The 22,600-nt window shown below is 41.3% G+C and overlaps 1 protein-coding gene across 16 annotated transcripts in view; it reads right to left on the bottom strand.

Annotated features, from left to right (window-relative positions):
- Positions 1–21,385, bottom strand: part of Reps2 (RALBP1 associated Eps domain containing 2) — a 272,827-nt gene extending 251,442 nt beyond the window's left edge. For all 16 annotated transcript variants that reach the window (NM_001427498.1, XM_087600303.1, XM_087600310.1 and 13 more), the window contains exon 1: positions 21,008–21,385. In NM_001427498.1, the coding sequence (NP_001414427.1) occupies positions 21,008–21,241 (234 nt within the window). In that variant the 5' untranslated portion in view covers positions 21,242–21,385. The remainder of the gene's footprint in view (positions 1–21,007) is intronic.
- Between the last annotated feature and the right edge of the window lie 1,215 nt (positions 21,386–22,600).

Below are 22,600 nucleotides of genomic sequence, written 5' to 3'. Positions count from 1 at the left end.
TCATTCTCCAACACAAAGGGCTATTTTTATGCAGTACACTACAGAGATAGAGAAAACGTGTTGCCATGGCAACAAGTTTTCCAGAAGATATGTTAATCTGTGAAAAACGCAAAAGGGAACAAAGCTATTTCTTTGCATTTTCCCTGGATGTCAGACTGGAGCCTTGGTGAGCTTAAGGAAGATACAAAGAAATCCTCAGTATATATGTATACACTTACAAATGTATTATTGTATAAATTAAAGGTATAAGAGATGTTTTAGCATGCATATTAGAGAAATTATAAGTAGAGTCAAGTAACATTTTCATCACTTTACATACCATTGTGTATGTTGGCATATGTGTGTTGGCATGCGCACGCGCGCGCACACACACACACACACACACACACACACACACACAAGTGCATATGGTGGGAATGGTTAAAATCTATCCTCTTACGGGGCTGAGGATTTAGCTCAGTGGTAGAGCGCTTACCTAGGAAGCACAAGGCCCTGGGTTCGGTCCCCAGCTCCGAAAAAAAAGAACCAAAAAAAAAAAAAAAAAAAAAAAAAAAAAAAAAAATCTATCCTCTTAGTAAATTTTCAATATACAACACATTATTAACCAAAACTCTGTTGTACATTAGGTTTATAGGCTTGTTTATCCTACATAAATGCATGTTTGTGCCCTCTGACCTACATTCTTCCCTACTTCCTACCTTCCTGGCCCTGCTAGCCACAATTCTATTCTGTTTCTATGTACTCAATCTTTTCAGATTCCATACATAAATGAGATCATATAGTAGCTTCTTTCTATGTCTAGATCATTTCATTTCACTTAGCATAATGTCTTTCTTACTCACCAATACTGTCACAAGTAACATATCTTTTTGAAAGACTAAATAATAGTGTGTTGTATATATATGCACATGTATGCCACAATTTCTCCCTTTACTCATCTGGCAGACACTTAAGTCATTTTAGCCATTGTGAAAAAACTGCACAGAACATTTGAGAACAGATATTTTTAACACAGAGAACAGGAATTGATGAATTGTATGGCAGTCCACATGTGCCCGTGTATGCGTGCATGCATGCATGTGTGTGTGTGTGTGTGTGTGTGCGTGTGTGTGTGTTGAACATCAAATTCAGGACCCTGTGCTTGCTTAGGAAGTGCTATCTGTCTGAGCTACATTCCCAGCCCCATTTACTTATTGTCTTTCTTTTGTTTTCTTTAGCAACCTCCATATTCTTTGCCACAATGCCTATACTAATCTACTCTCCCAGCAACAGTCTACCACAGTTACCTTTTCTCCACATCCTTGCCAATGTGTTATCACTTGTCTTTTTGATGATTATCCTTCAGAACAGTTGTGATATGATTTCTCACAGTGGTTTTGATTTTGATTTTGCTAATGGTTACTGAATCTGAATGCTTTTTCACATCTATATTGGCTATTGGCTATTGGCTATTTGTATGTTGTCTCAGGGGGAAAGGATGTTTACTCAAGACCTTTGGCTTGTTTTTCTGATAGTAAGTTGTATTTTTATATGAACTTATCTATCTACTTATTTCATGTATATGTGTACACTGTTGCTGTCTTCAGACACACCAGAAGAGGGCATCTGATCCCATTACAGATGGTTGTGAACCACCATGAAGTTGATGGGAATTCAACTCAGGACCTCTGGAAGAGCAGTCAGTGCTCTTAACCACTGAGCCATCTCTCCAGCACCTTATATGAACTTATCATAGATATGGTTCATTGTAGCATTATGGATCCACAGGGCAGGGCTGCTTGGGGTGTTTGACTACACTTATCCCATGATGCTGCCAGAGTGAGTGTTGGGCTGTAGGGAAGCCAGAGGCACCACTCCGGGGTAGAAAGCTGGAGCTGGCTTCAGGGTCCTGCGAAGAGTCCAGGGCCATAGGGTTTTCAGGCTCTTGGACATCCATGCACAGCTGGAAGTCTCAGGAGAGCTGAGAATAGAGTGGGAGCCCTTGGGCTGGGTCTAGCCCAGGGCCAGGATGGGGGTTGGGGGAAGGTCTGACTTGTCCCAGCAGATATGATCCTTGGTTTGGTGGTGGGGTGGCTGGGAATGCAAAGGGGCCTTCTACAGGACACTAGGCTGTGGCAATGTGACAGGAAACTCCTACTCTCCCTTCAGGGTTTCCAAGGGACTCCTGGGCTTCAAAGCTTCAAACCTTTAGCTCAACTGAGAACCAGGATTCCGCTTACAGACCACTGCCCCATAGTTCATAAATACATTCTTCCAATCCATACGCTGTCTTTATCTTTTCTTTTCTCTCTTTCTTTCTTCCTTCCTTCCTTCCTTCCTTCCTTCCTTCCTTTCTTTCTTTCTTTTTGTTGTTGTTGCTGCTGCTGTTTGTGGGTTTTGGAGGGTTGTTTTTTAGATAGGGTCCTCTATTCTGTAGCTTTGACTGTTCTGGAATGCACTATGTAAACCAGGCCGGCTTCAAACTCAAACTCACAGAGATCCACCTGCCTCTGCCTCCCAAGTAGCAGGATTAAAGGCTGTACCACCATACACCTAGCTTCATAGGCTGTCTATTGTTTGGTGGGACATAAGTCCTTTAGGCTGATAAGAAAATCATACTGGTTTTTGTTTTGTGTGCTTTGTTCAAGACAGAGTTTCTCTTGATTAGCCCTAGCTATCCTGAAACTCACTCAGGCTGGCCTCAAACTCAGAGATCCACCTACCTCTGCCTCCCGGGTGCTGAGATTAAAGGTGTGTACCACCATCAGGCTTAACTTATTGTTTTTGAAAAGTTTATTTTTTATTTCATATCTATGAAATGTTTAACCAGCAGGTAGATATAGATAGATAAATAGATAGATAGATAGATAGATAGATAGATAGATAGATAGATAGATAGAGATATATAGATATATAGATGACATATAGATATATAGATATATAGATGATATGTAGATATATAGATGATATATAGATATATAGATATGCACCACATTCATGTCTGGCACACCAGAAGATGTCATCATATCCCCTAGAACCAGAGCTCTAAGTGATTCTGAGCTGCCATATGGGTGCCGGAAACTAAACCCAGGTTGTCTAGCGGAGCAGCAAGTGCTCTTAACCACAGAACCATCTCTCCAGCCCCAACCACTTGTTGTTTTTGCTTCTGTTGTATGTGCTTATGCATGATATTCAAAAGGATCACTGTTAGCCTAGGAGTATATAGCTCAGTGGTTGGAACCTTGTCTAGTATATGAGAAGCCCTTGTTTCATTCCCTAGTACTACAAACAGAAAAATAATGTTTATAAAAAGGAATAAGGCCAGATGTGGTGATACACATCTATAATTTTAGTACTCGAGAGGCAGGAACAGAAGCTTCTAGAGTTTGAGGCAGACTGGGTCATGCAGTAAGAATCCAGTCTCAAAAACAGTCAAAGCCAATAGCAAACATCCTTTCTCCTATGTTTTCTTCTATAAGATTAAAGTCCCAGATTTTTACTTTTGGGCCTTTTATCCAATTTAGTTGCCCTTTGAATATGAGGCAAAAACATTTTAAGTAGATTTTTATATAAGTTATAAAATGAGAGTCTGGCTTTCCTCTTTATAACACATGTAAATATTCAGTTTTTCTCATAATTTAGTGATAAATATTCCTGTTCATTTTATCTCCTTGGTGGCCTTGTCAAACTCCAATTAACTAGACACTCTTGAATTCATTTCTGGGATTGCTAATTTGCTCAAATGGTGTAAAAGTCTGTTTTTATGGCATTTTGATTGCCTGGTGCCTTTGATAATAATCTGAAATAAAGAAGGGTGATGCGTCCAATTTTGCTTTCCTTTTTGAAGACTCTGTTGGCTATTCTGGGTCTTCATAAACAGAACACAAATTTTAAAGTTTTTTCTACTTTTGTAAGCACATCTTTGAAATTTTATAGGATTACATTAAATGTATAAATCATGTTAGATAATGTGAACATTTTATTTGGGTTTTCTGTTGGGAAAGGGCTATCATGTGACTCAGGCTATTACGTAAGAAATTATATAACTAAGGGTGCCCTTGAACTTCTGATCCTTCTGCCTCCACCTCTTAAGTCCTGGGCTTACAAGCCCTGCTAATTTTAACATAGTAATTCTTCTAACTTACAAGCACAGAATACCTTTCTACTTATATTTCTTCTTACTTTTTAATCTATGTTTATTGTTTTCAGCATATAGGTCTTTCACTTCCTTGGTTAATCTCGTTCCTAACTGATGTTTTTCTTTAAGACTACCATATGCAGAACTGTACATAAGTCAGGCACAGTGGCACATACCCATACCTTTATTCCTAGCACCTGGAAGCAGAGACACGCAGATCTCTGTGAATTGGGGCCAGTCTTGTATACACAGGGAGTTCCAAGCCAGGGAGGTCTACACAGAGTCCCTGTCTCAAAGCAGAATTGGAGATACAGCACAGTGGAGGAGATAGCACTTACCGAGCATTCGTAAGGCTCTGGGCTTGACCTCGAGCACACTTGCCAGAAGTGCAGCTGACTTTGTGTGCTAATTTGGTATGCACCAACTTTATCAGATTCATTAATTAGCTCTATCAAACTTTAGTGTTTTCTCCTACAGAATCATGCCAGCTGCAAACTGGAACAATTTTACCTCTTCCTCTCAGATTTAGATGTCATTTATATGTCTTTCTTACCCTATTGTCCTTTTTTATTTTAATTTTATGTGTATGTCTATGCACCACATGTGTGCAATATTCAAGGAGACCAGAAGAGAGTGTTGGATCCCCTGGGAGTTACAGGTGGTTGTGAGACACCATGTAGGTGCTAGGAATTGAAGCTGGATCCTCTGGAAGAACAACTAGTGCTCTTAATTACTGGGACATCTCCCCAGTCCACTTGTTTTTTTAAATGGGGTTTTATATACCCATTATGGAGTATAGAAAGGGTTATATATGAGGTTTTAATAGGCTAGCCTGTAACTTAATGGAAGCATACTTTGAAATGCCATCCTCCAGCTTCCACATTCCAAGCACTGGGACTCAACTATCACCCCTGGCTTGAGTATTCTTGCTAGTAATTTTCATATTGTTTTTGAATAAAAGTGATGGGAATGGATACCCGCACCTTGTATAGGAGCTTAAAAAAGGAAGCTTCAGTTGTTTCACTGATTTTGGTATTAGCTGTGGAGCTTTTTCCATAAATGTCCTTATGTTAAAATGTTTATTTCAGTACTTTTGTCAAGAATTTTTATCAGGAAAGGATGTGGAACTTTGTCAAGTGCTTCTGAATCATCTATTACAATGACCGTTTACCCTTTAACCCTTCACTCTGTTGGTATAGTGAATCACATTGTATTATGTACTTAAAGCAAGCCGGAATTTCAAGATAAACCCCACTTGTCTATGGTTTATGATCCTTTGAACATGTCATTGGATTCGGCTAGACAGGGTCTTAATTGAAGATTTCTGTGTATATGTTCATCAGGGATATTGGCCGTTAGTTTTTCTTTTCTTATGGTGCCTGTGCCTGGCGTTGGAATCAGAGCAATGTTGTCCTAAGAAAGTGAGGTTGAGAGCACTCCTCTTACTTCTATTTTTAGAAGAGTTTAAAAAGGATTAGAGCTGAACATCACGGTACTTGCCTGTAATTCCAGCTACTCAGGAAGCTGAGACAGCAAGTTCAAGGCCAGCTTTGACTGCAAGGTGACAAGGAAAAGTCCAGCTGGAGCTATCTAGTACCATCAGGTCTCGGGCAAACAGCCAAACAAAATACATGTTCTCTGTTTTGTTCTGTTTTGCTTTTGCTTTTGCTTTTGTTTTTTTGTCCAGAAATACATGGTGGTTCCTACCTATAATCCCAACACTCTAGGAGGCTGAAACAGGGGGACTGCTGTGAGTTCGAGGCCAGCCTAGTGTATACAGGGGGTTTCTAGCCAGTTGGAGCTAGAGAATGAGATGCTGTCTCTATTTTTAAAAAATAAAGCAAAGAAGAGAGGGAAAGAGAAATAAGCCATGCCCTTCACTGAGATAACACACATGTAATCACACCTTTAAGCAAGCCATCCAACATCTTCTGAATGAATATAAAAGCAGTAACTCCTCTTCCAAGACAGTACCAGGAATAGCACATCAAGTGGGAAGAAACCACAGATGTCAGACATTCTGCATGCACAGGACAGCTGCTCAACTCCTCACAACTTCTCGGACCAAAAGTGTCTATAGTGTTGAGGTTTTTAAACTTTGACCTTGGAACAAAGAATAATTTAAGAGGATAAGACATCCATCCACACACTAAAATGTACATGGATAATTCTTATTAATATCTCTCAATAGTAAAACAATGAAAGTATGAGAATGTCTGCAGAGGAGAGATGATAAAACATTTCCAAGTTGAGGATGGTGGTGCACATATTTGGAAGGTGGAGGGGAAAAACTAAAAGATCATCCTCCACCCGAGGCCAATTCAGTGTCAATGTGAACTACATGAAAATCTGCCTGAAAAGCAAAACAAAAAACAAAAACAAAACAAACAAACAAAACAACCTAGAGTCTGGGCTAGCCTAGTGGGCAAAGGAACTTATAGCAAAACCTAACATTCTGAGTTCAATCTCCAAGCCCCACATGATGGAAAGAGAAAACCAATTCCTGAGAGTTGTCCTTTCACACACACACACGTGCGCACACACACACACACACACACACACACACACACACACCTAAACACACACACACACACACACACACACACATCATTTTAAAGATGAAGATGATATAATTCCAATGATAAACTCAAAAGATACAGCATACCAAATGCCTCTGAGAGCAAAAAGCTGTTGGTCTATTGACATCTGTTTTTCACAAAGCTGACTCTGAACTGAGGAAGAGACAAAGACATTATTGTGTTAAACATATCCTTTTGAAAGTATCTGGGACAAACATTATTTCAAAAAGAGTGTCTTTAAATAAATTTTTTGCAATGCAGGGGACTGAATCCAGGACCTCACACATGTTAGACACTCTATCATTGAGCTATATCCCCAATCTTTTAAAATATTATCTTTAACGTTTGAGACAGTTTCCCTAAGTTGTTTAGGCTAACCTAAACTCTCTATGTAACAAATGGGGGCTTTGAATTTACCATCCTCCTGCCTCAATACACCAAGTAACAAGACTATATCTGCACTGCCAGGCCTCAGTTAATAAACAAATTTTAATAGCTGGCATTTCAGTTACTCAGAAATCCACACAGGTGAAACCCCAAGGAAACGGAACCAAACTATTTCTTTCTAAAATGTCACAAATGGATTAAGTCAAAACAAACTTCTCCTACTATCTTAATATTAAGAACCATTCCTGATCCGGAATTACCTACAGATGTAGAACAACAGTTCTCAGCCTGTGAGTTATGACCCCTTTTAGGGGTCACATAGCAGATATCCTGTATATCATATATTTACATTATGATTCATAAAAGTACCAAAATCACAGTTATGAAGTAGCAACAAAAAGAATTTTACAGTTGTGGGTCACCACAACATGAGGAACTATATTAAAAGGTCATAGCATGAGGAAAGGTCAGAATCACTAATATAAAGGATAGCTGAATTTCTCAAACCTGTCAAAATGGCATTTGCCTTCCAGTCTATTAGAACTAAGGGCTCTCACATAGAGTGTAAAGAAAATAGGCCCAGCAAGCAGCTGCCACTTGCCCCAGAGTGGCTCTGCACGATCTGTCCTAACTCTTCTGTCCTTCACCCTGTACAGTGGAGGCCTCTGAGAGGGCTAGACAAAAGGTAAAGAGCACAATTCAGAGATGGGGCTGCAGTGACGGTCAGGTATTAAGGAAGCATCCATTTTACTCTGGGCTTCCTGGAGGAGAACCTGGAAGCAGGAGGACCACAGCAGCCTTACAGAAGCTCACTCCCAACTGGAGCAACAAGAAGCTAGGAAGAACAGATATTTCTACTCCTAATACCATGCAACTCTTCAGAGCAAGCTCTCTTAACTATTTTTGCAACAAAAAAAGTTTATTTAAAGGGAGTATTTTTGTGTAACGTCTGCCCCAGATACTTCTATTGTGTGGTATGTGCATGCCTTCTAAAAATAACACTTGAAATGCATAAAACACATAAGATTATAAAACTATACTGAAACATAAGCCATCAAGACAACAAAAATCAAATATATGGTAGAAATGTTTTTACCACAATGAATAATAACAGTCAATGTCTAATTTACAGTAATCTATCCCGGACATATCTCTAATAAGTGTATAATCTTTTAAAAATTCTTTTTGTTTTCATAAGACAAGGTCTAATTGTGTCACCCAAGCATTCTCAGACTCATGGCAATTCCCTGCCTCAGCCTCCTAAGTGCTGGTAAAATATGCGAGCCATGAAACACAGCTAAACATCCTATTCCTGTAAAAATGCTGACGTCACTGTGATATGGTGGCCATATATGTAGTGACATGCTCAATTTCAGCTGGGAGGCTGATAAAATAAAGACGTGGGAGTTTACCGGGTAAAGTAGTACAAACCTATGATCTCAGCACTTGAGACTTTGAGGCAGGAGAATTACCTCAACTTTGAGTCCAGCCTAAGTTATAGAGACAGTACTAGGCTGGCCAGGAATACATACAGCCAGATCGTGTCTCAAAATATGTATTATTTTTAACATCCAAATTGACAAAATCCTGAATTGGACCCAGGCTTTTGCATTGTAATTGTTTACAGAGGTCAGACCTGCCTCTCACACTTTAAGAAACTACTCAACCACTGAGTAACCCTCTCTGTTCCAACATATTTTTTTCTACCTCCTTTGAATTAAAAGGAAAAGCAAAGAGTAAAGTGAAAAATATCTACTTGGGATTTAAAAAAAATGTATACATGAAAACCAGCAGACAGCCTGAGTTGCACTAGCTCTTGTCAGAGAGAGTAAGGAAATCAAGCAGCCCACCTTCCTTCCTTTCTTTTTGTGAGACAGGGTTTCTCTGTGTCATCCTGGTTGTCCCGGAGCTCACTGCATATACCTGCTTAGCCACCAACTCAGAGACCACCTGCTTCTGCCTCATCCCTGCTTGAGTTAAAGGCATGTCCCACTAAACCTGGCAGAGTTTTCTGTTTTGTTTTGTTTTTTAAGAAAAGATAAATTCTAGGGGCTGGGGATTTAGCTCAGTGGTAGAGCGCTTACCTAGGAAGCGCAAGGCCCTGGGTTCGGTCCCCAGCTCCGAAAAAAAGAACCAAAAAAAAAAAAAAAAAAAGAAAAAGAAAAGATAAATTCTAAATTAGTTACTAAACAGTGTATGCAGCTTATGCATCTGTCTTGAGGTAGTCACAAAAAGCTAGCCAGGCTGAGTATCTTGGAATATGCCTGAAATACTAACCTTTGGGAAGCTAAGGAGAAAAGACTATAAATTTGAATACAGCCTACACTACAAAGGCCAGCCTAGGCTACACTTGGAAACCCTGGCTCCAAATTCTGTTTTTTTAATAAAAAGCTAATCACAAGAGTAGTGTTCTATTTTAGACCAAACATAAAAAGCAGGTATAATACAAAGACCTTAAGTTATTCTCCCCTGCAAACAATTCTCATTTCCTATCATTACCAATTTTCGCCAAGAACTGGCAGGATCTGTGGCCTGCTTCTAGCCAACAGAATACATCAAAGGTGACAGGACATCATTTATCCTAGCTGGCTGGAGAGGGACAGTCCCCTGCTAGCCTTGAAGAAGCAATCAGCTGTGCTGTGAATTGCAGAAAGAGAGGGCCATGTCAGTGCTCTTGAGTAACTCAGAGTCTTAGTCCGAAAGTCATAAGCAGGCTCAGGATGAGGCTCAGTGGTAGGGGCTTAACTAGCAAGGACTGAAATAAACAAACTTTCACAGCACAAGCAACTGCATTCTACTAACAGCCACTGAAGGTTGGATGAAGTTCCTAAGCTTCAGAAGCAATGTAGCCCAGCTGACAACATCTTGACTGACTGAAGCTTTAAGAAACCCCCTAAGTAACTCCCATCTCATAGAAACTAGAGGAGAGTAAATGGACGCTATCTTAAGGTGTTAAACTTGGGGCACCTCAATCAAGCACAACAGATGTATTCTGTAGTTACCAACAGAGAGAGAGCCAACCATTCCGGTGTGCCAGGGACTGTCCAAAGTCTTGAGGGTCCAGCTGCAGGAAGCCTCAGTCCAAGGGTTGTACAAGAACAGAATCCAATAAAGAGAAAATATAAGGTACTTGAGTGTAGAAAATTAGGATTTGTGGGGTAGGGGCACCTTATGGAAATTTCAAATAATTAGCAAAATAACCCAAGATTACCTCAAAACCAATTTCCTATGCCCTTAAAGCAGGCCAGTCCCAAATTAGGAGTGTAAAACTAGGACAATTTTCAAAACTGTCTTTTATTTCTGGACTTCAGTTGGTTACTTTTCAACCCCCCTATTACTTTTTCCAAGTATTCTCTCTTTTTGTCTTTTTATTAATTTGTTTAAGTTACCATAAGGGACTGGGCTTCACTGTTGCCTTTTCATGGATACATACCAAAATACTTTCTTTTCATCCCCTTTCCCCAATGTCCTCTCCACTGCTACTTCCCATCTCTTATTGGTTCCTTATTCCCCCAAAGATTATACTTCTTCTTTTTTCATGCAAAATTTATTGCATTACCCTACTTTACCCCTTCCCAGTCCCTTAATATCCTTTCTTCCCTCACGTGATCTCTTTTCTAGTTTCACATCTCAACCGCCCCTCTCTCTGTGTGTCTCTCTGTCTCTGTCTCTGTCCCCCTCCTGCCCCTCCCCCCCCACACACACACACAATCTAGATTCTAGATTCTACAGTTAAAAACATGTATTTTTAGGATAGTTAAAACTATCCTCAACAATAAAAGGACTTCTGAGGGAATGACTATCCCTGAACTCAAGCAGTATTACAGAGCAATAGTGATAAAAACTGCATGGTATTGGTACAGAGACAGACAGATAGACCAATGGAATAGAATTGAAGACCCAGAAATGAACCCACACACCTATGGTCACTTGATTTTTGACAAAGGAGCTAAAACCATCCAATGGAAAAAAGATAGCATTTTCAGCAAATGGTGCTGGTTCAACTGGAGGTCAACATGTAGAAGAATGCAGATCGATCCATGCTTATCACCCTGTACAAAGCTTAAGTCCAAGTGGATCAAGGACCTCCACATCAAACCAGACACACTCAAACTAATAGAAGAAAAAGTGGGGAAGAATCTCGAACACATGGGCACTGGAGAAAATTTCCTGAACAAAACACCAATGGCTTATGCTCTAAGATCAAGAATCGACAAATGGGATCTCATAAAACTGCAAAGCTTCTGCAAGACAAAGGACACTGTTGTTAGGATAAAACGGCAACCAACAGATTGGGAAAAGATCTTTACCAATCCTACAACAGATAGAGGCCTTATATCCAAAATATACAAAGAACTCACGAAGGTAGACTGCAGGGAGACAAATAACCCTATTAAAAAATGGGGTTCAGAGCTAAACAAAGAATTCATAGCTGAGGAATGCCGAGTGGCTGAGAAGCACCTAAAGAAATGTTCAAGGGGTTGGAGATTTAGCTCAGTGGTAGAGCGCTTGCCTAGCAAGCGCAAGGCCCTGGGTTCGGTCCTCAGCTCTGAAAAAAAAAAAAGAAATGTTCAACATCTTTAGTCATAAGGGAAATGCAAATCAAAACAACCTTGAGATTCCACCTCACACCGGTCAGAATGGTTAAGATTAAAAACTCTGGCGACAACAGATGCTGGCCAGGACGTGGAGAAAGAGGAACACTCCTCCTCCATTGTTGGTGGGATTGCAACCATTATGGAAATCAGTCTGGAGGTTCCTCAGAAAATTGGACATTGCACTACCTGAGGACCCAGCTATACCACTCCTGGGCACATTCCCAAAAGATGCCCCAACATATAACAAAGACACATGCTCCACTATGTTCATAGCAGCCTTATTTATAATAGCCAGAAGCTGGAAAGAACCCAGATGCCCTTCAACAGAGGAATGGATACAGAAAATGTGGTACATCTACACAATGGAATATTACTCAGCTATCAAAAACAGTGACTATGAAATTCATAGGCAAATGGATGGAACTGGAAAATATCATCCTGAGTGAGGTAACCCAATCACAGAAAAACCCGCATAGTATGCACTCATTGATAAGTGGATATTAGCCCAAATGCTTGAATTACCCTAGATGCACAGAACACATGAAACTCAAGAAAGATGACCAAAATGCAAATGTTTCACTCCTTCTTTAAAAGGGGAACAAGAATACCCTTGGGAGGGAATAGGGAGGCAAAGTTTAGAACAGTGGCTGAAGGAACACCCATTCAGAGCCTGTCCCACGTGTGGCCCATACATATACAGCCACCAAACTAGATAAGATGGATGAAGCAAAGAAGTGCAGGCTGACAGGAGCCGGATGTAGATCTCTCCTGAGAGACACAGCCAGAATACGGCAAATACATAGGCGAATGCCAGCAGCAAACCACGGAACTGAGAACAGGACCCCCACTGAAGGAATCAGAGAAAGGACTAAAAGAGCTTGAAGGGGCTCGAGACCCCATATGAACAACAATGCCAAGCAACCAGAGCTTCCAGGGACTGAACCACTACCTAAAGACTATACATGGACTGACCCTGGACTCTAACCTCATAGGTAGCAATGAATAGCCTAGTAAGAGCACCAGTGGAAGGGGAAGCCCTTAGTCCTTCCAAGATTGAACCCCCAGTGAATGTGATTGTTGGGGGGAGGGCGGTAATGGGGGGAGGATGGGGAGGGGAACGCCCACATAGAAGGGGAGGGGGGATAGGGGGATGTTGGCCTGGAAACCAGTAAAGGGAATAACAATTGAAATGTAAATAAGAAATACTAAATTTAATAAAGATGAAAAAAACATGTATTTTTTTTCTTTCTCAGTCTGGCATATTTTTCTCACCATGCCGAGTTCCAGTTCCGTTCATTTTCCTGCAAATGTCACAATTTCACTTCTCATTATAGCTACATAAAATAAAATTCCATTGTGCATGTACACCCCATTTTCTTTTTCCATTCATCTGTAGGGGGACCACCTGGGCTAGTCCCAGGTCACAGCTACTGTGAACAGTCCAGCAATAAACATGGATGTGTAATTAGCTCTGTGGTATTCTGACTTAAGTGCTCTCTGCTTATATGTCCCCAACTATTACAAATCAGTTCTCAAGCACCATTACCCCACAGCCAACAGCTTGATGTAGAAAAGCACTGTCAGTCTTAGCATTTAACCACAGGCTCTAATGCACCTCTCCCACAAATCTTAAACTACTGCAAGCTCCAATCTCTTCCTGCCCACTCCCAGGTTCATTTCCTGAAGATAAAAGCTATCATGTCTGAGACTTGGCTTACAATAATAGGAAGAAGGAGACCAAAGTTAGAAATATAAATTAAGAGGACTACTACATTATTGTATCTATTTGTTTGACATTTTCTGAGGCTCATTGTTATTTGGAGTGGTGTATATTGGCTGGCACCTATTTGGCAAAAGGTTTTGCAGCAAAAAAGAAGCAAAGAACAAAGAGGAAAAGATGTAGCCTAGGCTGGCCTGAAACTCATAATCCTCCTGCCTCTAATCCTTTTAAGCATTTGCCTACCAGCATGCATCACCACAACCAGCAAGATTCTGTGTTTTTAAAAAGGTGGCATACACAATGGAATTCTATTTAGCAGTAAAAAAATAAAAATATCAGGTAAATGAATATAGTTGGAAAATACTATATAATAACGGAGGTAACTCAAACCCAGAAAGACAAATACTGCGTATTCTCTCTTATACGTGATCTTAACTGCAAACCTTTGATCTGAGCCAAGAAAACAGAAAGGGGATGCGGGAAGAAGCTCCACATAGGGGGATGGTAGGGCACAGTTGCTGTGAAAAGGGAAAGAGAGAAATGGGGGAGGGAGTCTTTAGGGAGGGAGGAGGGAGAGTAATACAGAGGGAAAGGGGGCAGGAGAGATAAATAACACTAAGGATAGTTTTTAAAAGCCATAAGGAAACATTTTATAAGCTTACTTAAAATATAAATCTTATATAGAAGTGTATGTGTACAGATACACATAAGCACACAGAGAAAGAAACAGATAATGACAGAGAGAGAGAGAGAGAGAGAGAGAGAGAGAGAGAGAGAGAGCGAGAGCATTGAGATGGAGTTGCACTACATGGAGTGATAATGTTCCCTTCAAGAGCCACAGACTATCTCTAAAAACTCCAGTATCGAGCATGAAAAACTTCTCCTCTAGCTGTTGGCCAGGGGAATCCAAGAGATCCCTAAACAATATAATCTATGGCTGTTCCCCATTACTGAATACATGGGCTGGGGCTGACCAGAAAGCCTCCCCTTCCCAAACCAGGACTGGCTTTCATAGTATCAGAAGGTGCTAGGTAAGCTGCCAAGGGAGGGAAAAAATCAATAGTCAGAGCCAGCTGTAAAGCCTCTGAACTACAACAACAGTAACCTGACCAGCAAGATTTCATCAGTGGTGCGATAACAGAACTTTATCTTGGGAGTAACCAACAGCTGTCTAAATGGACTTAAGGAATGCTCAATACAAAGGATTTCTTGTCTAGTACTGGTCTGCTATTGTATAACAACTGTCCATGGCTGGAAAGGGCACAGACCCTAGCCAACAACCTACTACTGCCATTTTTCCTTAAACAATACAATCTCTAAACACTTACCCTTATGCCTGCAGACATGTGTAGCTCTCACACCTCTGAAAAGTGGCTTCTTATTGCAGAAGACAGAATATAGACTACAGAAATCCACAACTGGTCAAAATGCAGAGAGTAAATGACCACAAGATGCCAGTTCCATTTGATATAACTATAACACAACTCCTACTCCTAAGGCTCAAAGAAAATTAAGGAAGAACAGACAGACAAATAGAGCCAGAGGATCAAGACACCTGCTGACAGACTGTCTCTTCTATATGAGAGGGAAACTGCACACATGAAATCTCAAGATTTTGGCTGCATAAACAAGACCTGCATAATGACATCAATTGACATTCCAATGTGGATGGCAAAAATTCCACAAGACCCCACCTCTAGATGAAGAGCTACAGACAGGCAAATAATGGCTGTTGTGAGAGCAAAATCCAGACAGAACAAGAGTCAGTGAGTAAGAGCCAGTGTGTGTGTGCTTGTGTGTGTGTGTGAGAGAGAGAGAGAGAGAGAGACAGAGAGAGAGAGAGACAGAGAGACAGAGAGACAGAGAGACAGACAGAGACAGAGACAGAGACAGAGACAGAGAAAAATCAGTTTTCTCCAGGAAGAGCCTTCTGATAAATTACCCAATCCCAAGTGGCCAACCCTAAACACATGTACATGAGAGTCACATTAAATGGACTCAGTAGTGTGTGTGTGTGTGTGTGTGTGTGTGTGTGTGTGTGTGTGTGTATTTGAATTTTGAATTTTTGGAAACTTTAACTGTGTTATCAACTTTGGGAAAAACTACCCCAGTTTGTCATGTTGAGTTGGCACTGTACAGAAATTAACAGCCACACTGATTTAGAAATGTTAAATTTAGGTTTTTTTTTTAAACATTCATGTAGGGGTAATATACTGTTTTAAATATATAAGGTCTTATCAATGTAGATTTGATTGCTGAAGTTAATAGAATATTCTATAACAGAAAAAAGAAAGCCCATATGAGCCTAGTTAGATGAAAAGACCACTGGAACACTCAAGAATGACAGTGCACATTGTACATGAATAGAATAGGGTATTTTTGATGTTCGTGTGTTTGGAACAATCCCAGTCATGTGACATTGTGCATAAATCAAGAAGGTCACCTACTTTCCCTTGGCATAAAGATTTCCACAATATCATGATGACTCACTGTCAGTGTGGGTAATAAAGTTTTCAAAAGGAAACAAATGAACTGACGGAACATATGTCAACAAGGACAAATTCCAAAAAAAAATAACCAGAGGAAAAACAAGTTGCAGAATGTTGTTATGTAGAATACAATGTCTCATTTTAAACTGAAATGACATGTAAAAATATTTGTTTTAGTGACACATATATACACAAACACATATAAAATCAAATACCTATGTATATATTTAACAAAAGTAGAAAATTAGTAATTTTTAAAAATCATACTTACTGAGGTACTGTCTCACTATGCAAACCAAGTTGGCTTAAAACTTGCTATCCTCCTGCCTCAGCTTCCCTGGAGCTATGATTTTATGCATGCCTCCTACCACACCATACTCCAAACATCCTTTTAACCAGACAATGCCTTGGATCTGGTACTTACTGTATGTACTCGAATCTACTCTCTTTTAGATAAACTTGGCATGGTAGTACATGCCTGTAACCCCAGAACCTGGGAAGTAGAGGGAGGATTGGGAATTCAAAGTTATCTCCACTTACATGGTGAGTTTGAGACCAACCCGGGCTGCATAAGACCTTGTCTCAGAAAAAAAAGCACCATTTCAAACAGTATTCCTAAACAGTATATAACATTATGGGTTAGTGAATTCCCCTCTCATCCCCTCAGGTATATGTTATAGTGACACACAGTTGTAACCCCAGAGCTCCAGAGGCTGAGACAATGTAAGTTGATGCAAACTAAAGGCTAGTCAGGGCTAGCTACTACTAGTGAAAACGTGTCTCAAAAAAAATACATGTTATAAAATGACAGGATCTAAAGAATCAAAAGTTTCATTTATACTTTACATTTTACATTTTAAAGGTCTTATTTTAATTTAAATTATGTGTATATGTGGTAAATTATGTGTATACATGGTAAATTATGTGTATATGTGGGGGGTATGCACATTAAAATAATACCCACAGAAGCCAAAAGGGGACATGAGATCCAATGGACCTGGAGTTACAGGAAGTCATAAGCCCCCAGTATGGGTGCTGGAACTAAGCCTACCTGCTGAAACAGCTGTGAAGTCTCTCATTTACATTTTAAAAGAAAAGTTCTGGCTAACTATGAACCACAACAATAACCAACACGACACGATAACCCCAAAGGTGCAAGTAGTGATAGCCATACCTTGGAGGTAACCAAAACAAGTCTCTAATTGAACTTAAGGCCCATTCAACAAGAAGGAAGGGCATGCCTGGCCCTGGAAACCTAGGCAGCTAAATACTCAGTGTTAGTGCAGTTATGGAGCTTAGATGAAAGCCTACAACCACAACTTTACTTGGCTAGCAGAATGCCTAACTACATTCTAAATATTTGTCCTTATACCAAGGGATAAGTGTAGTTCTCATCCCATCATCAAACAGACCTCTCTTCGCAATAGAAAGAGACCATTACAGAAAACCACGACCGATCAAAATGCAGAGCTGTGAAACCCAATCCCAGGGGATACATCTACAAAACACCCCCATGCCTAACACTTAGAGATCCTTACAGAAGAGGGAGTAGGAAGATTCTAAGAGCCAGAGGCTCAGGGAGTTAGCTGTGAGAGTGTGTCTCCTAGGACTGTCAGAAGCTACACCAAGATCGGCTCAACATGATTGTCTAAGCACAGACTGAACAAAGACAACAACAATAAACATGCTACCATGGATGGGGGTGTGGGGGGTGCCTAAACCCTATACAACAGCATTGAGAGATTCTGAGTGGGAGAAATAGCTTTCCCCAGGGAAGAGCACACCAACTGGCTACCCAATACCAAATGGTCACCCCTGAAAACATATGCATACAAGTAACATTATACAGACTGAGAGGTTATATTTAAGAAGGTAAGTGTATATACATATATGTGTATATGTGTGTAAAACAATGAATTTAAAAAGAGACCATAAATTAAATAGTATATGCAAGGGTTTGACAATAGAAAAAGGAAGGAGGAAATAATGTTTTTAAAAAAGGGAGAAATTACATTATTTCCAAAGGAAAAATAATTTAAAAATTAAATAAATAGTTCCAGCTAATAATCTCATAACAGGAAAAAGTTTTCCTGATAAGGATTTTGTTGATTTTCTTTTACCAGTTGTCTCCTTAATGATTAAGCAGTTTCTTCAAAGCTATTTTTTAATTTTCAATAAGTGGCTTGTGGTGGCACGCACCTGTAACCCCAGCACTTGGGAGGTAGTCACAGGAGTTCAAGGTCAACTTTTGCGACATAAAGAGTTTAAGACCAGCTTGATCCAGGAGGGACTGTAAATTGAAAATGTTAATGACTTCTCAAAGATGAGATCGTACAGAGATTTTAAAGACATCTCTACTGAGCTAAAGAGCTGGCTCAGTGGTTAAGACACTTGCGGCTCTTTAGAGACCCAGAGTTCAATCCCCACCATCCACATGGCAGTTCACAACTGTTTGTAACTGCAGATCCCAGGGAATCCCATGCCCTTTTTTGACCTTGGTGGATACCAAGCACATGCAGGAAAAACTCTTAAATGTATAAATAATAAATAAATATAAAGTAAAATAAGCCTACTTCTCATGGCCAGGATGTGATTCTTTGCTTTAATCCATTATCTGACAATCAGATATTACTGAATTTTCCCATTTAATGGCTTCTCCTGATAATATAGATTAAACAATATTTTATAACCAATCTTGATGTCTAAGAATGGTCTATCATTGGATCTCTGTGAGTTAATAGATAATAATAATCATTTTAAGACAAAGTCTCATTTACCCAGACTGGCCTCAAATTAGCTATGTTGCTGAGGATAACCTTGAACTTGTGGCCCCTCTGCCTCTACCTCCAGAGTGCTGAGATTATAGGTACGTGCCACCATGTCCGATTTGCGGCAGTGATGGGGACTGAATCTAGTCTTTCATGCATGTTAGGCAAGCACTCTAGCAACAGAGCTAAATCCCCAGCCCTCCAGTACAGTCATCTCAATCGTATGCTTATTACGAGGAAAATCTGGCTGTTAACCATAGAAACTATCAGGTCTGGTTACTGTCTCCGGGATTTGAGCAGTTATACCTGTTGGGCCACTTAAATCTGAACTTTCAGGTTTCGGTTTAGAAGGGAAAGGGGGAAATTTTCTACATTTGTTTTAAAATAGCCAATACACTAATGAGCTAAAACAAATTAAGTCAGACAGAGCATACACACACCACCAAAGTGGTGGATAAAAGTTAGATGTCCAATAGATCCCATCTTTCATTACCCTTCCCAGTTCCCGCTGGGTGACTTTAAATGTTAATTGTTACCTGTACCAAAAGTCATTCTAATTGGTTACATGAAAGGGACTGTGTTTTATTTCTCTGGGCTGAGTAAGGGAACATAAATCTCAGACTCACAATAAGCAATCTAGGAATAGCCCCTTTTGGTAGCATCTGAAGTGGTATTTTGCACACAGTTTTCCCCTCTAAGTCTCTGTACCTTAGGTTCTTTTTAAATTATATGTTCTTCAAGAAAGCATTGGTTATCACACAGGAAAGCCCCCTCGCCAATTCCTGCAGAAACCTCAACCAATTTTCATATGCCCCTTTCTCTTATCACACTTGATGTATTACCGACCACAAATTAATCCTGGCCAGATGTACAGTGCAATTATTTGGTGCATTGCCTCGAACACTTTAGTGAATTTATTATGCTCGGCAGTATCCTGAGGTCCTGGTAATAGCTAGTTTGTTTCAGAACACCAACTCCTTATCATCACCCTGTGCAACTCAACTGCTTAGCAACTGTGGCAGAACTATCTCCTTATCACAGAATCCCACAGGAACAAACAACCATGCTAAATTCTATGAATACTAATCATGTTCAGAAATTCTCAATTCGAAAAGGTGAACCAAGTGGCTAAAATTATGCTCACAAACAAACGAGCATCAATGTCATGCACCAGCAGTATAGAACAGTCTTGAGTGCCAGAGAGAGAGAAAGAAAGAAAGAGAGAGAGAGAGAGAGAGAGAGAGAGAGAGAGAGAGAAAGAAAGAAAGAAAGAAAGAAAGAAAGAAAGAAAAGAGTGAGCCTCACAAAGGCAAAGAAAGATATGGCAAGTGAACCATAAAACCCTCAGTACTCCTTAGGAACTACATTTTAAAGCCTTTGCTCACCACTGTAAAAATTCAGTTTTCGTTAATAACTTTCACACTATTGCTTTTTAAGTAGAGGTTCATATTTAGGGCTTGATATTAACAATATTATCCCCATTTGCTGCTGGTAACATCAAATGACAGACAAAGGTTTACCAAGCAACCTTTGTCCAAGCTTCAAGGAAAGCACAAAACAAAAACAGCACCTGCTGTGAATCATTCCTTCCTCCTTTCCAGGTATGGGGCAGACAGAAAGAAGCTATGACACCCTTTGTTTCGTAACTCCATGCCAAAGTCAAGTGACAATAAGATGGGAAACTACAGCTATAGACTTCTAAATCCACCCCTGGACCCAAATAGGGAACTTACTTTGGACTTGACCAATGTTCTTGTCTTGTAGCCCTGAGTCCCTGTTCTACAACTGGGCACTAAGGTTTTCCACTTCTATACTAATAATCAGAAATACGTTAGTGAACAAATATATGTAGCAGATATGTACATATCACAAGTATTAAAAAGGGAGGACAACATGTAGCTGTAGGCCCAGAGCCTACAGGCACACATGTACACACCCTTCAAGTTCAAATCCCAGTAAGGCACCCCGAGAGTGTAGTCAACAAAGGGAGGGGCAGGAGCAAGGAACAGAGGTTAAAGCAGACAGCAGCCAAAACAAACATCACTTCCAGAACAGGGCAAACTTTGGGTCTGGGAGACTGTAGAACCCCCAGAAATGATAGGGGTGTCAAGACTTTCTCAAGGGACGAAGAGCACACCCAAGCACCGGGCTAGAAGGAGAGGAGCTGCAGAGGAGGCTGGTGTCCCTGGGGACAAGGGCGTCGCCGCCATCCTCGGCTGCAGAGCCCCCCCTCTTTTTGCCGTCCTGGCCGCCGCCCTCCAGATCCCCGGGAATAGTCGTTGTTGCTCCATTCTTCCCATAGACACGTCCACACAGACCCGTGAGGGATAAAAGAGCGCAGAGGCATACCTGGTGCAATGTCTCCGGTGGCAGCTGCGACGCTCGAAACAGATCGGCTACCGGACCAGCGGCCGCAGTGAGAATGCCAGGGGCGACCCTGGTAGCCTCGAGGGGGCCAGGTCCGGGGCCCCCGCTTGCAGCGCCTGCACAGCGCGCGAAGAGCTCAGAGTAGCACTGCTGCTCGCTATCGCTCAGCAGCAACGGCGGCCCCGCACCGCCGCCTCCGCCCGCCGCCACCTCCATAGGGCCTTCTGTAGAGTCCGGGCTGAGCGCCTTCCCTGGCCAAGGTGCTCGTGCCTCCGCCAGGGCCACCACCACCGCCTCGGCCTCCGAAGCCGCCGCCCCCACGCCCCGCAGCTGCAGCGCTGCCGCTTCCTCCAAGCGCACGCCGGCCCCGCCCCCCCGGGCTTGAATGTTGTGCCTCCGCTGCGCGGCACATGGAGACAGGCGCGGCACTGACCAATCACAGCCCAGAATCCCACCTGGGCCCCTCCCTTAAAGCCCGCCCCGCTCCGCCCTTTTGCCAGGTAAGGAACACAACTCCGCCCGCCGCCCTCCCAAGCCTTTCACCTGCTCTGCAGTCGAGGCCGGGCGGGGAGAGCAGCTGCCAACGCCCTCCAAGCCCACGCTGTTCACGAGGGGCATCTTGAGATCTCCATCCTGACTGGCAGGGGAACATCTGTACACACACAAGAAAAACAGCGCTTTTCAAGGGATGGGGAAAACTGAGATGTCTCATTAGAAGTCCCAAGCGGATGAGGAGTCCAATTAGAAAAGGAATCAGGCAAGAAAAGTTGGATTTTCCTTCTTCTAAAACTGTAAGGCCTATGTCCTGAAAAGCTAAAAAAGCGGAATTCTTATGAACGGGGTCCCAGCACCACCCCAGAGATGATGGAGTTAGGTCACTTTCTCAGGTATGGCTGTGATCTGGATTTGAGCCTTACTGAGAAGTATCAGAAGGTACCTATAAGTCCTAAAGGAAAGAAGTGGAAAAATGCGTTTTTGGGTTTTGTTTGTTTTTCAGAGGTGAGGTGCATTCTGTGCCAGTGCTCTATTGAAATCTGAGAAACGGTGGGAGACACTATCTGGAAAATTTATGCTTCTTAAGAACTGAAAATATTGGCCTCTGTAACAGTGTCCTTGATTTCTAGAAGGATTTTTTTATTTTTATTTTTTTATTAACTTGAGTATTTCTTATTTACATTTCGAGTGTTATTCCCTTTCCAAGTTTCTGGGCCAACATCCCCCTAACCCCACCCCCTCCCCTTCTTTATGGGTGTTCCCCTCCCCATCCTCCCCCCATTGCCGCCCTCCCCCCAACAATCACGTTCACTGGGGGTTCAGTCTTAGCAGGACCAAGGGCTTCCCCTTCCACTGGTGATCTTACTAGGATATTCATTGCTACCTATGAGGTCAGAGTCCAGGGACAGTCCATGTATATATAGTCTTTAGGTAGTGGCTTAGTCCCTGGTTATTTTTATTTTTTAGACAAGGCCCTTTGTTCTAAAAACACTTCTTTTGGCAGGAAAACAAGCAGCTTTTTAAAATTTTGTCCAAAATTTGTCCAAGTTCCTACCAAAAAAGTCAACACTAGATCTCAGA

This window comes from Rattus norvegicus, chromosome X (genome assembly GCF_021556685.1).
Source record: "Rattus norvegicus strain SHRSP/BbbUtx chromosome X, alternate assembly SHRSP_T2T, whole genome shotgun sequence".
In the NCBI taxonomy this organism is placed as follows: Eukaryota; Metazoa; Chordata; class Mammalia; order Rodentia; family Muridae; genus Rattus; species Rattus norvegicus.
The sequence above is the reverse complement of the archived record's forward strand: the minus strand, read 5'-3'. Positions and strand labels throughout refer to the sequence as shown.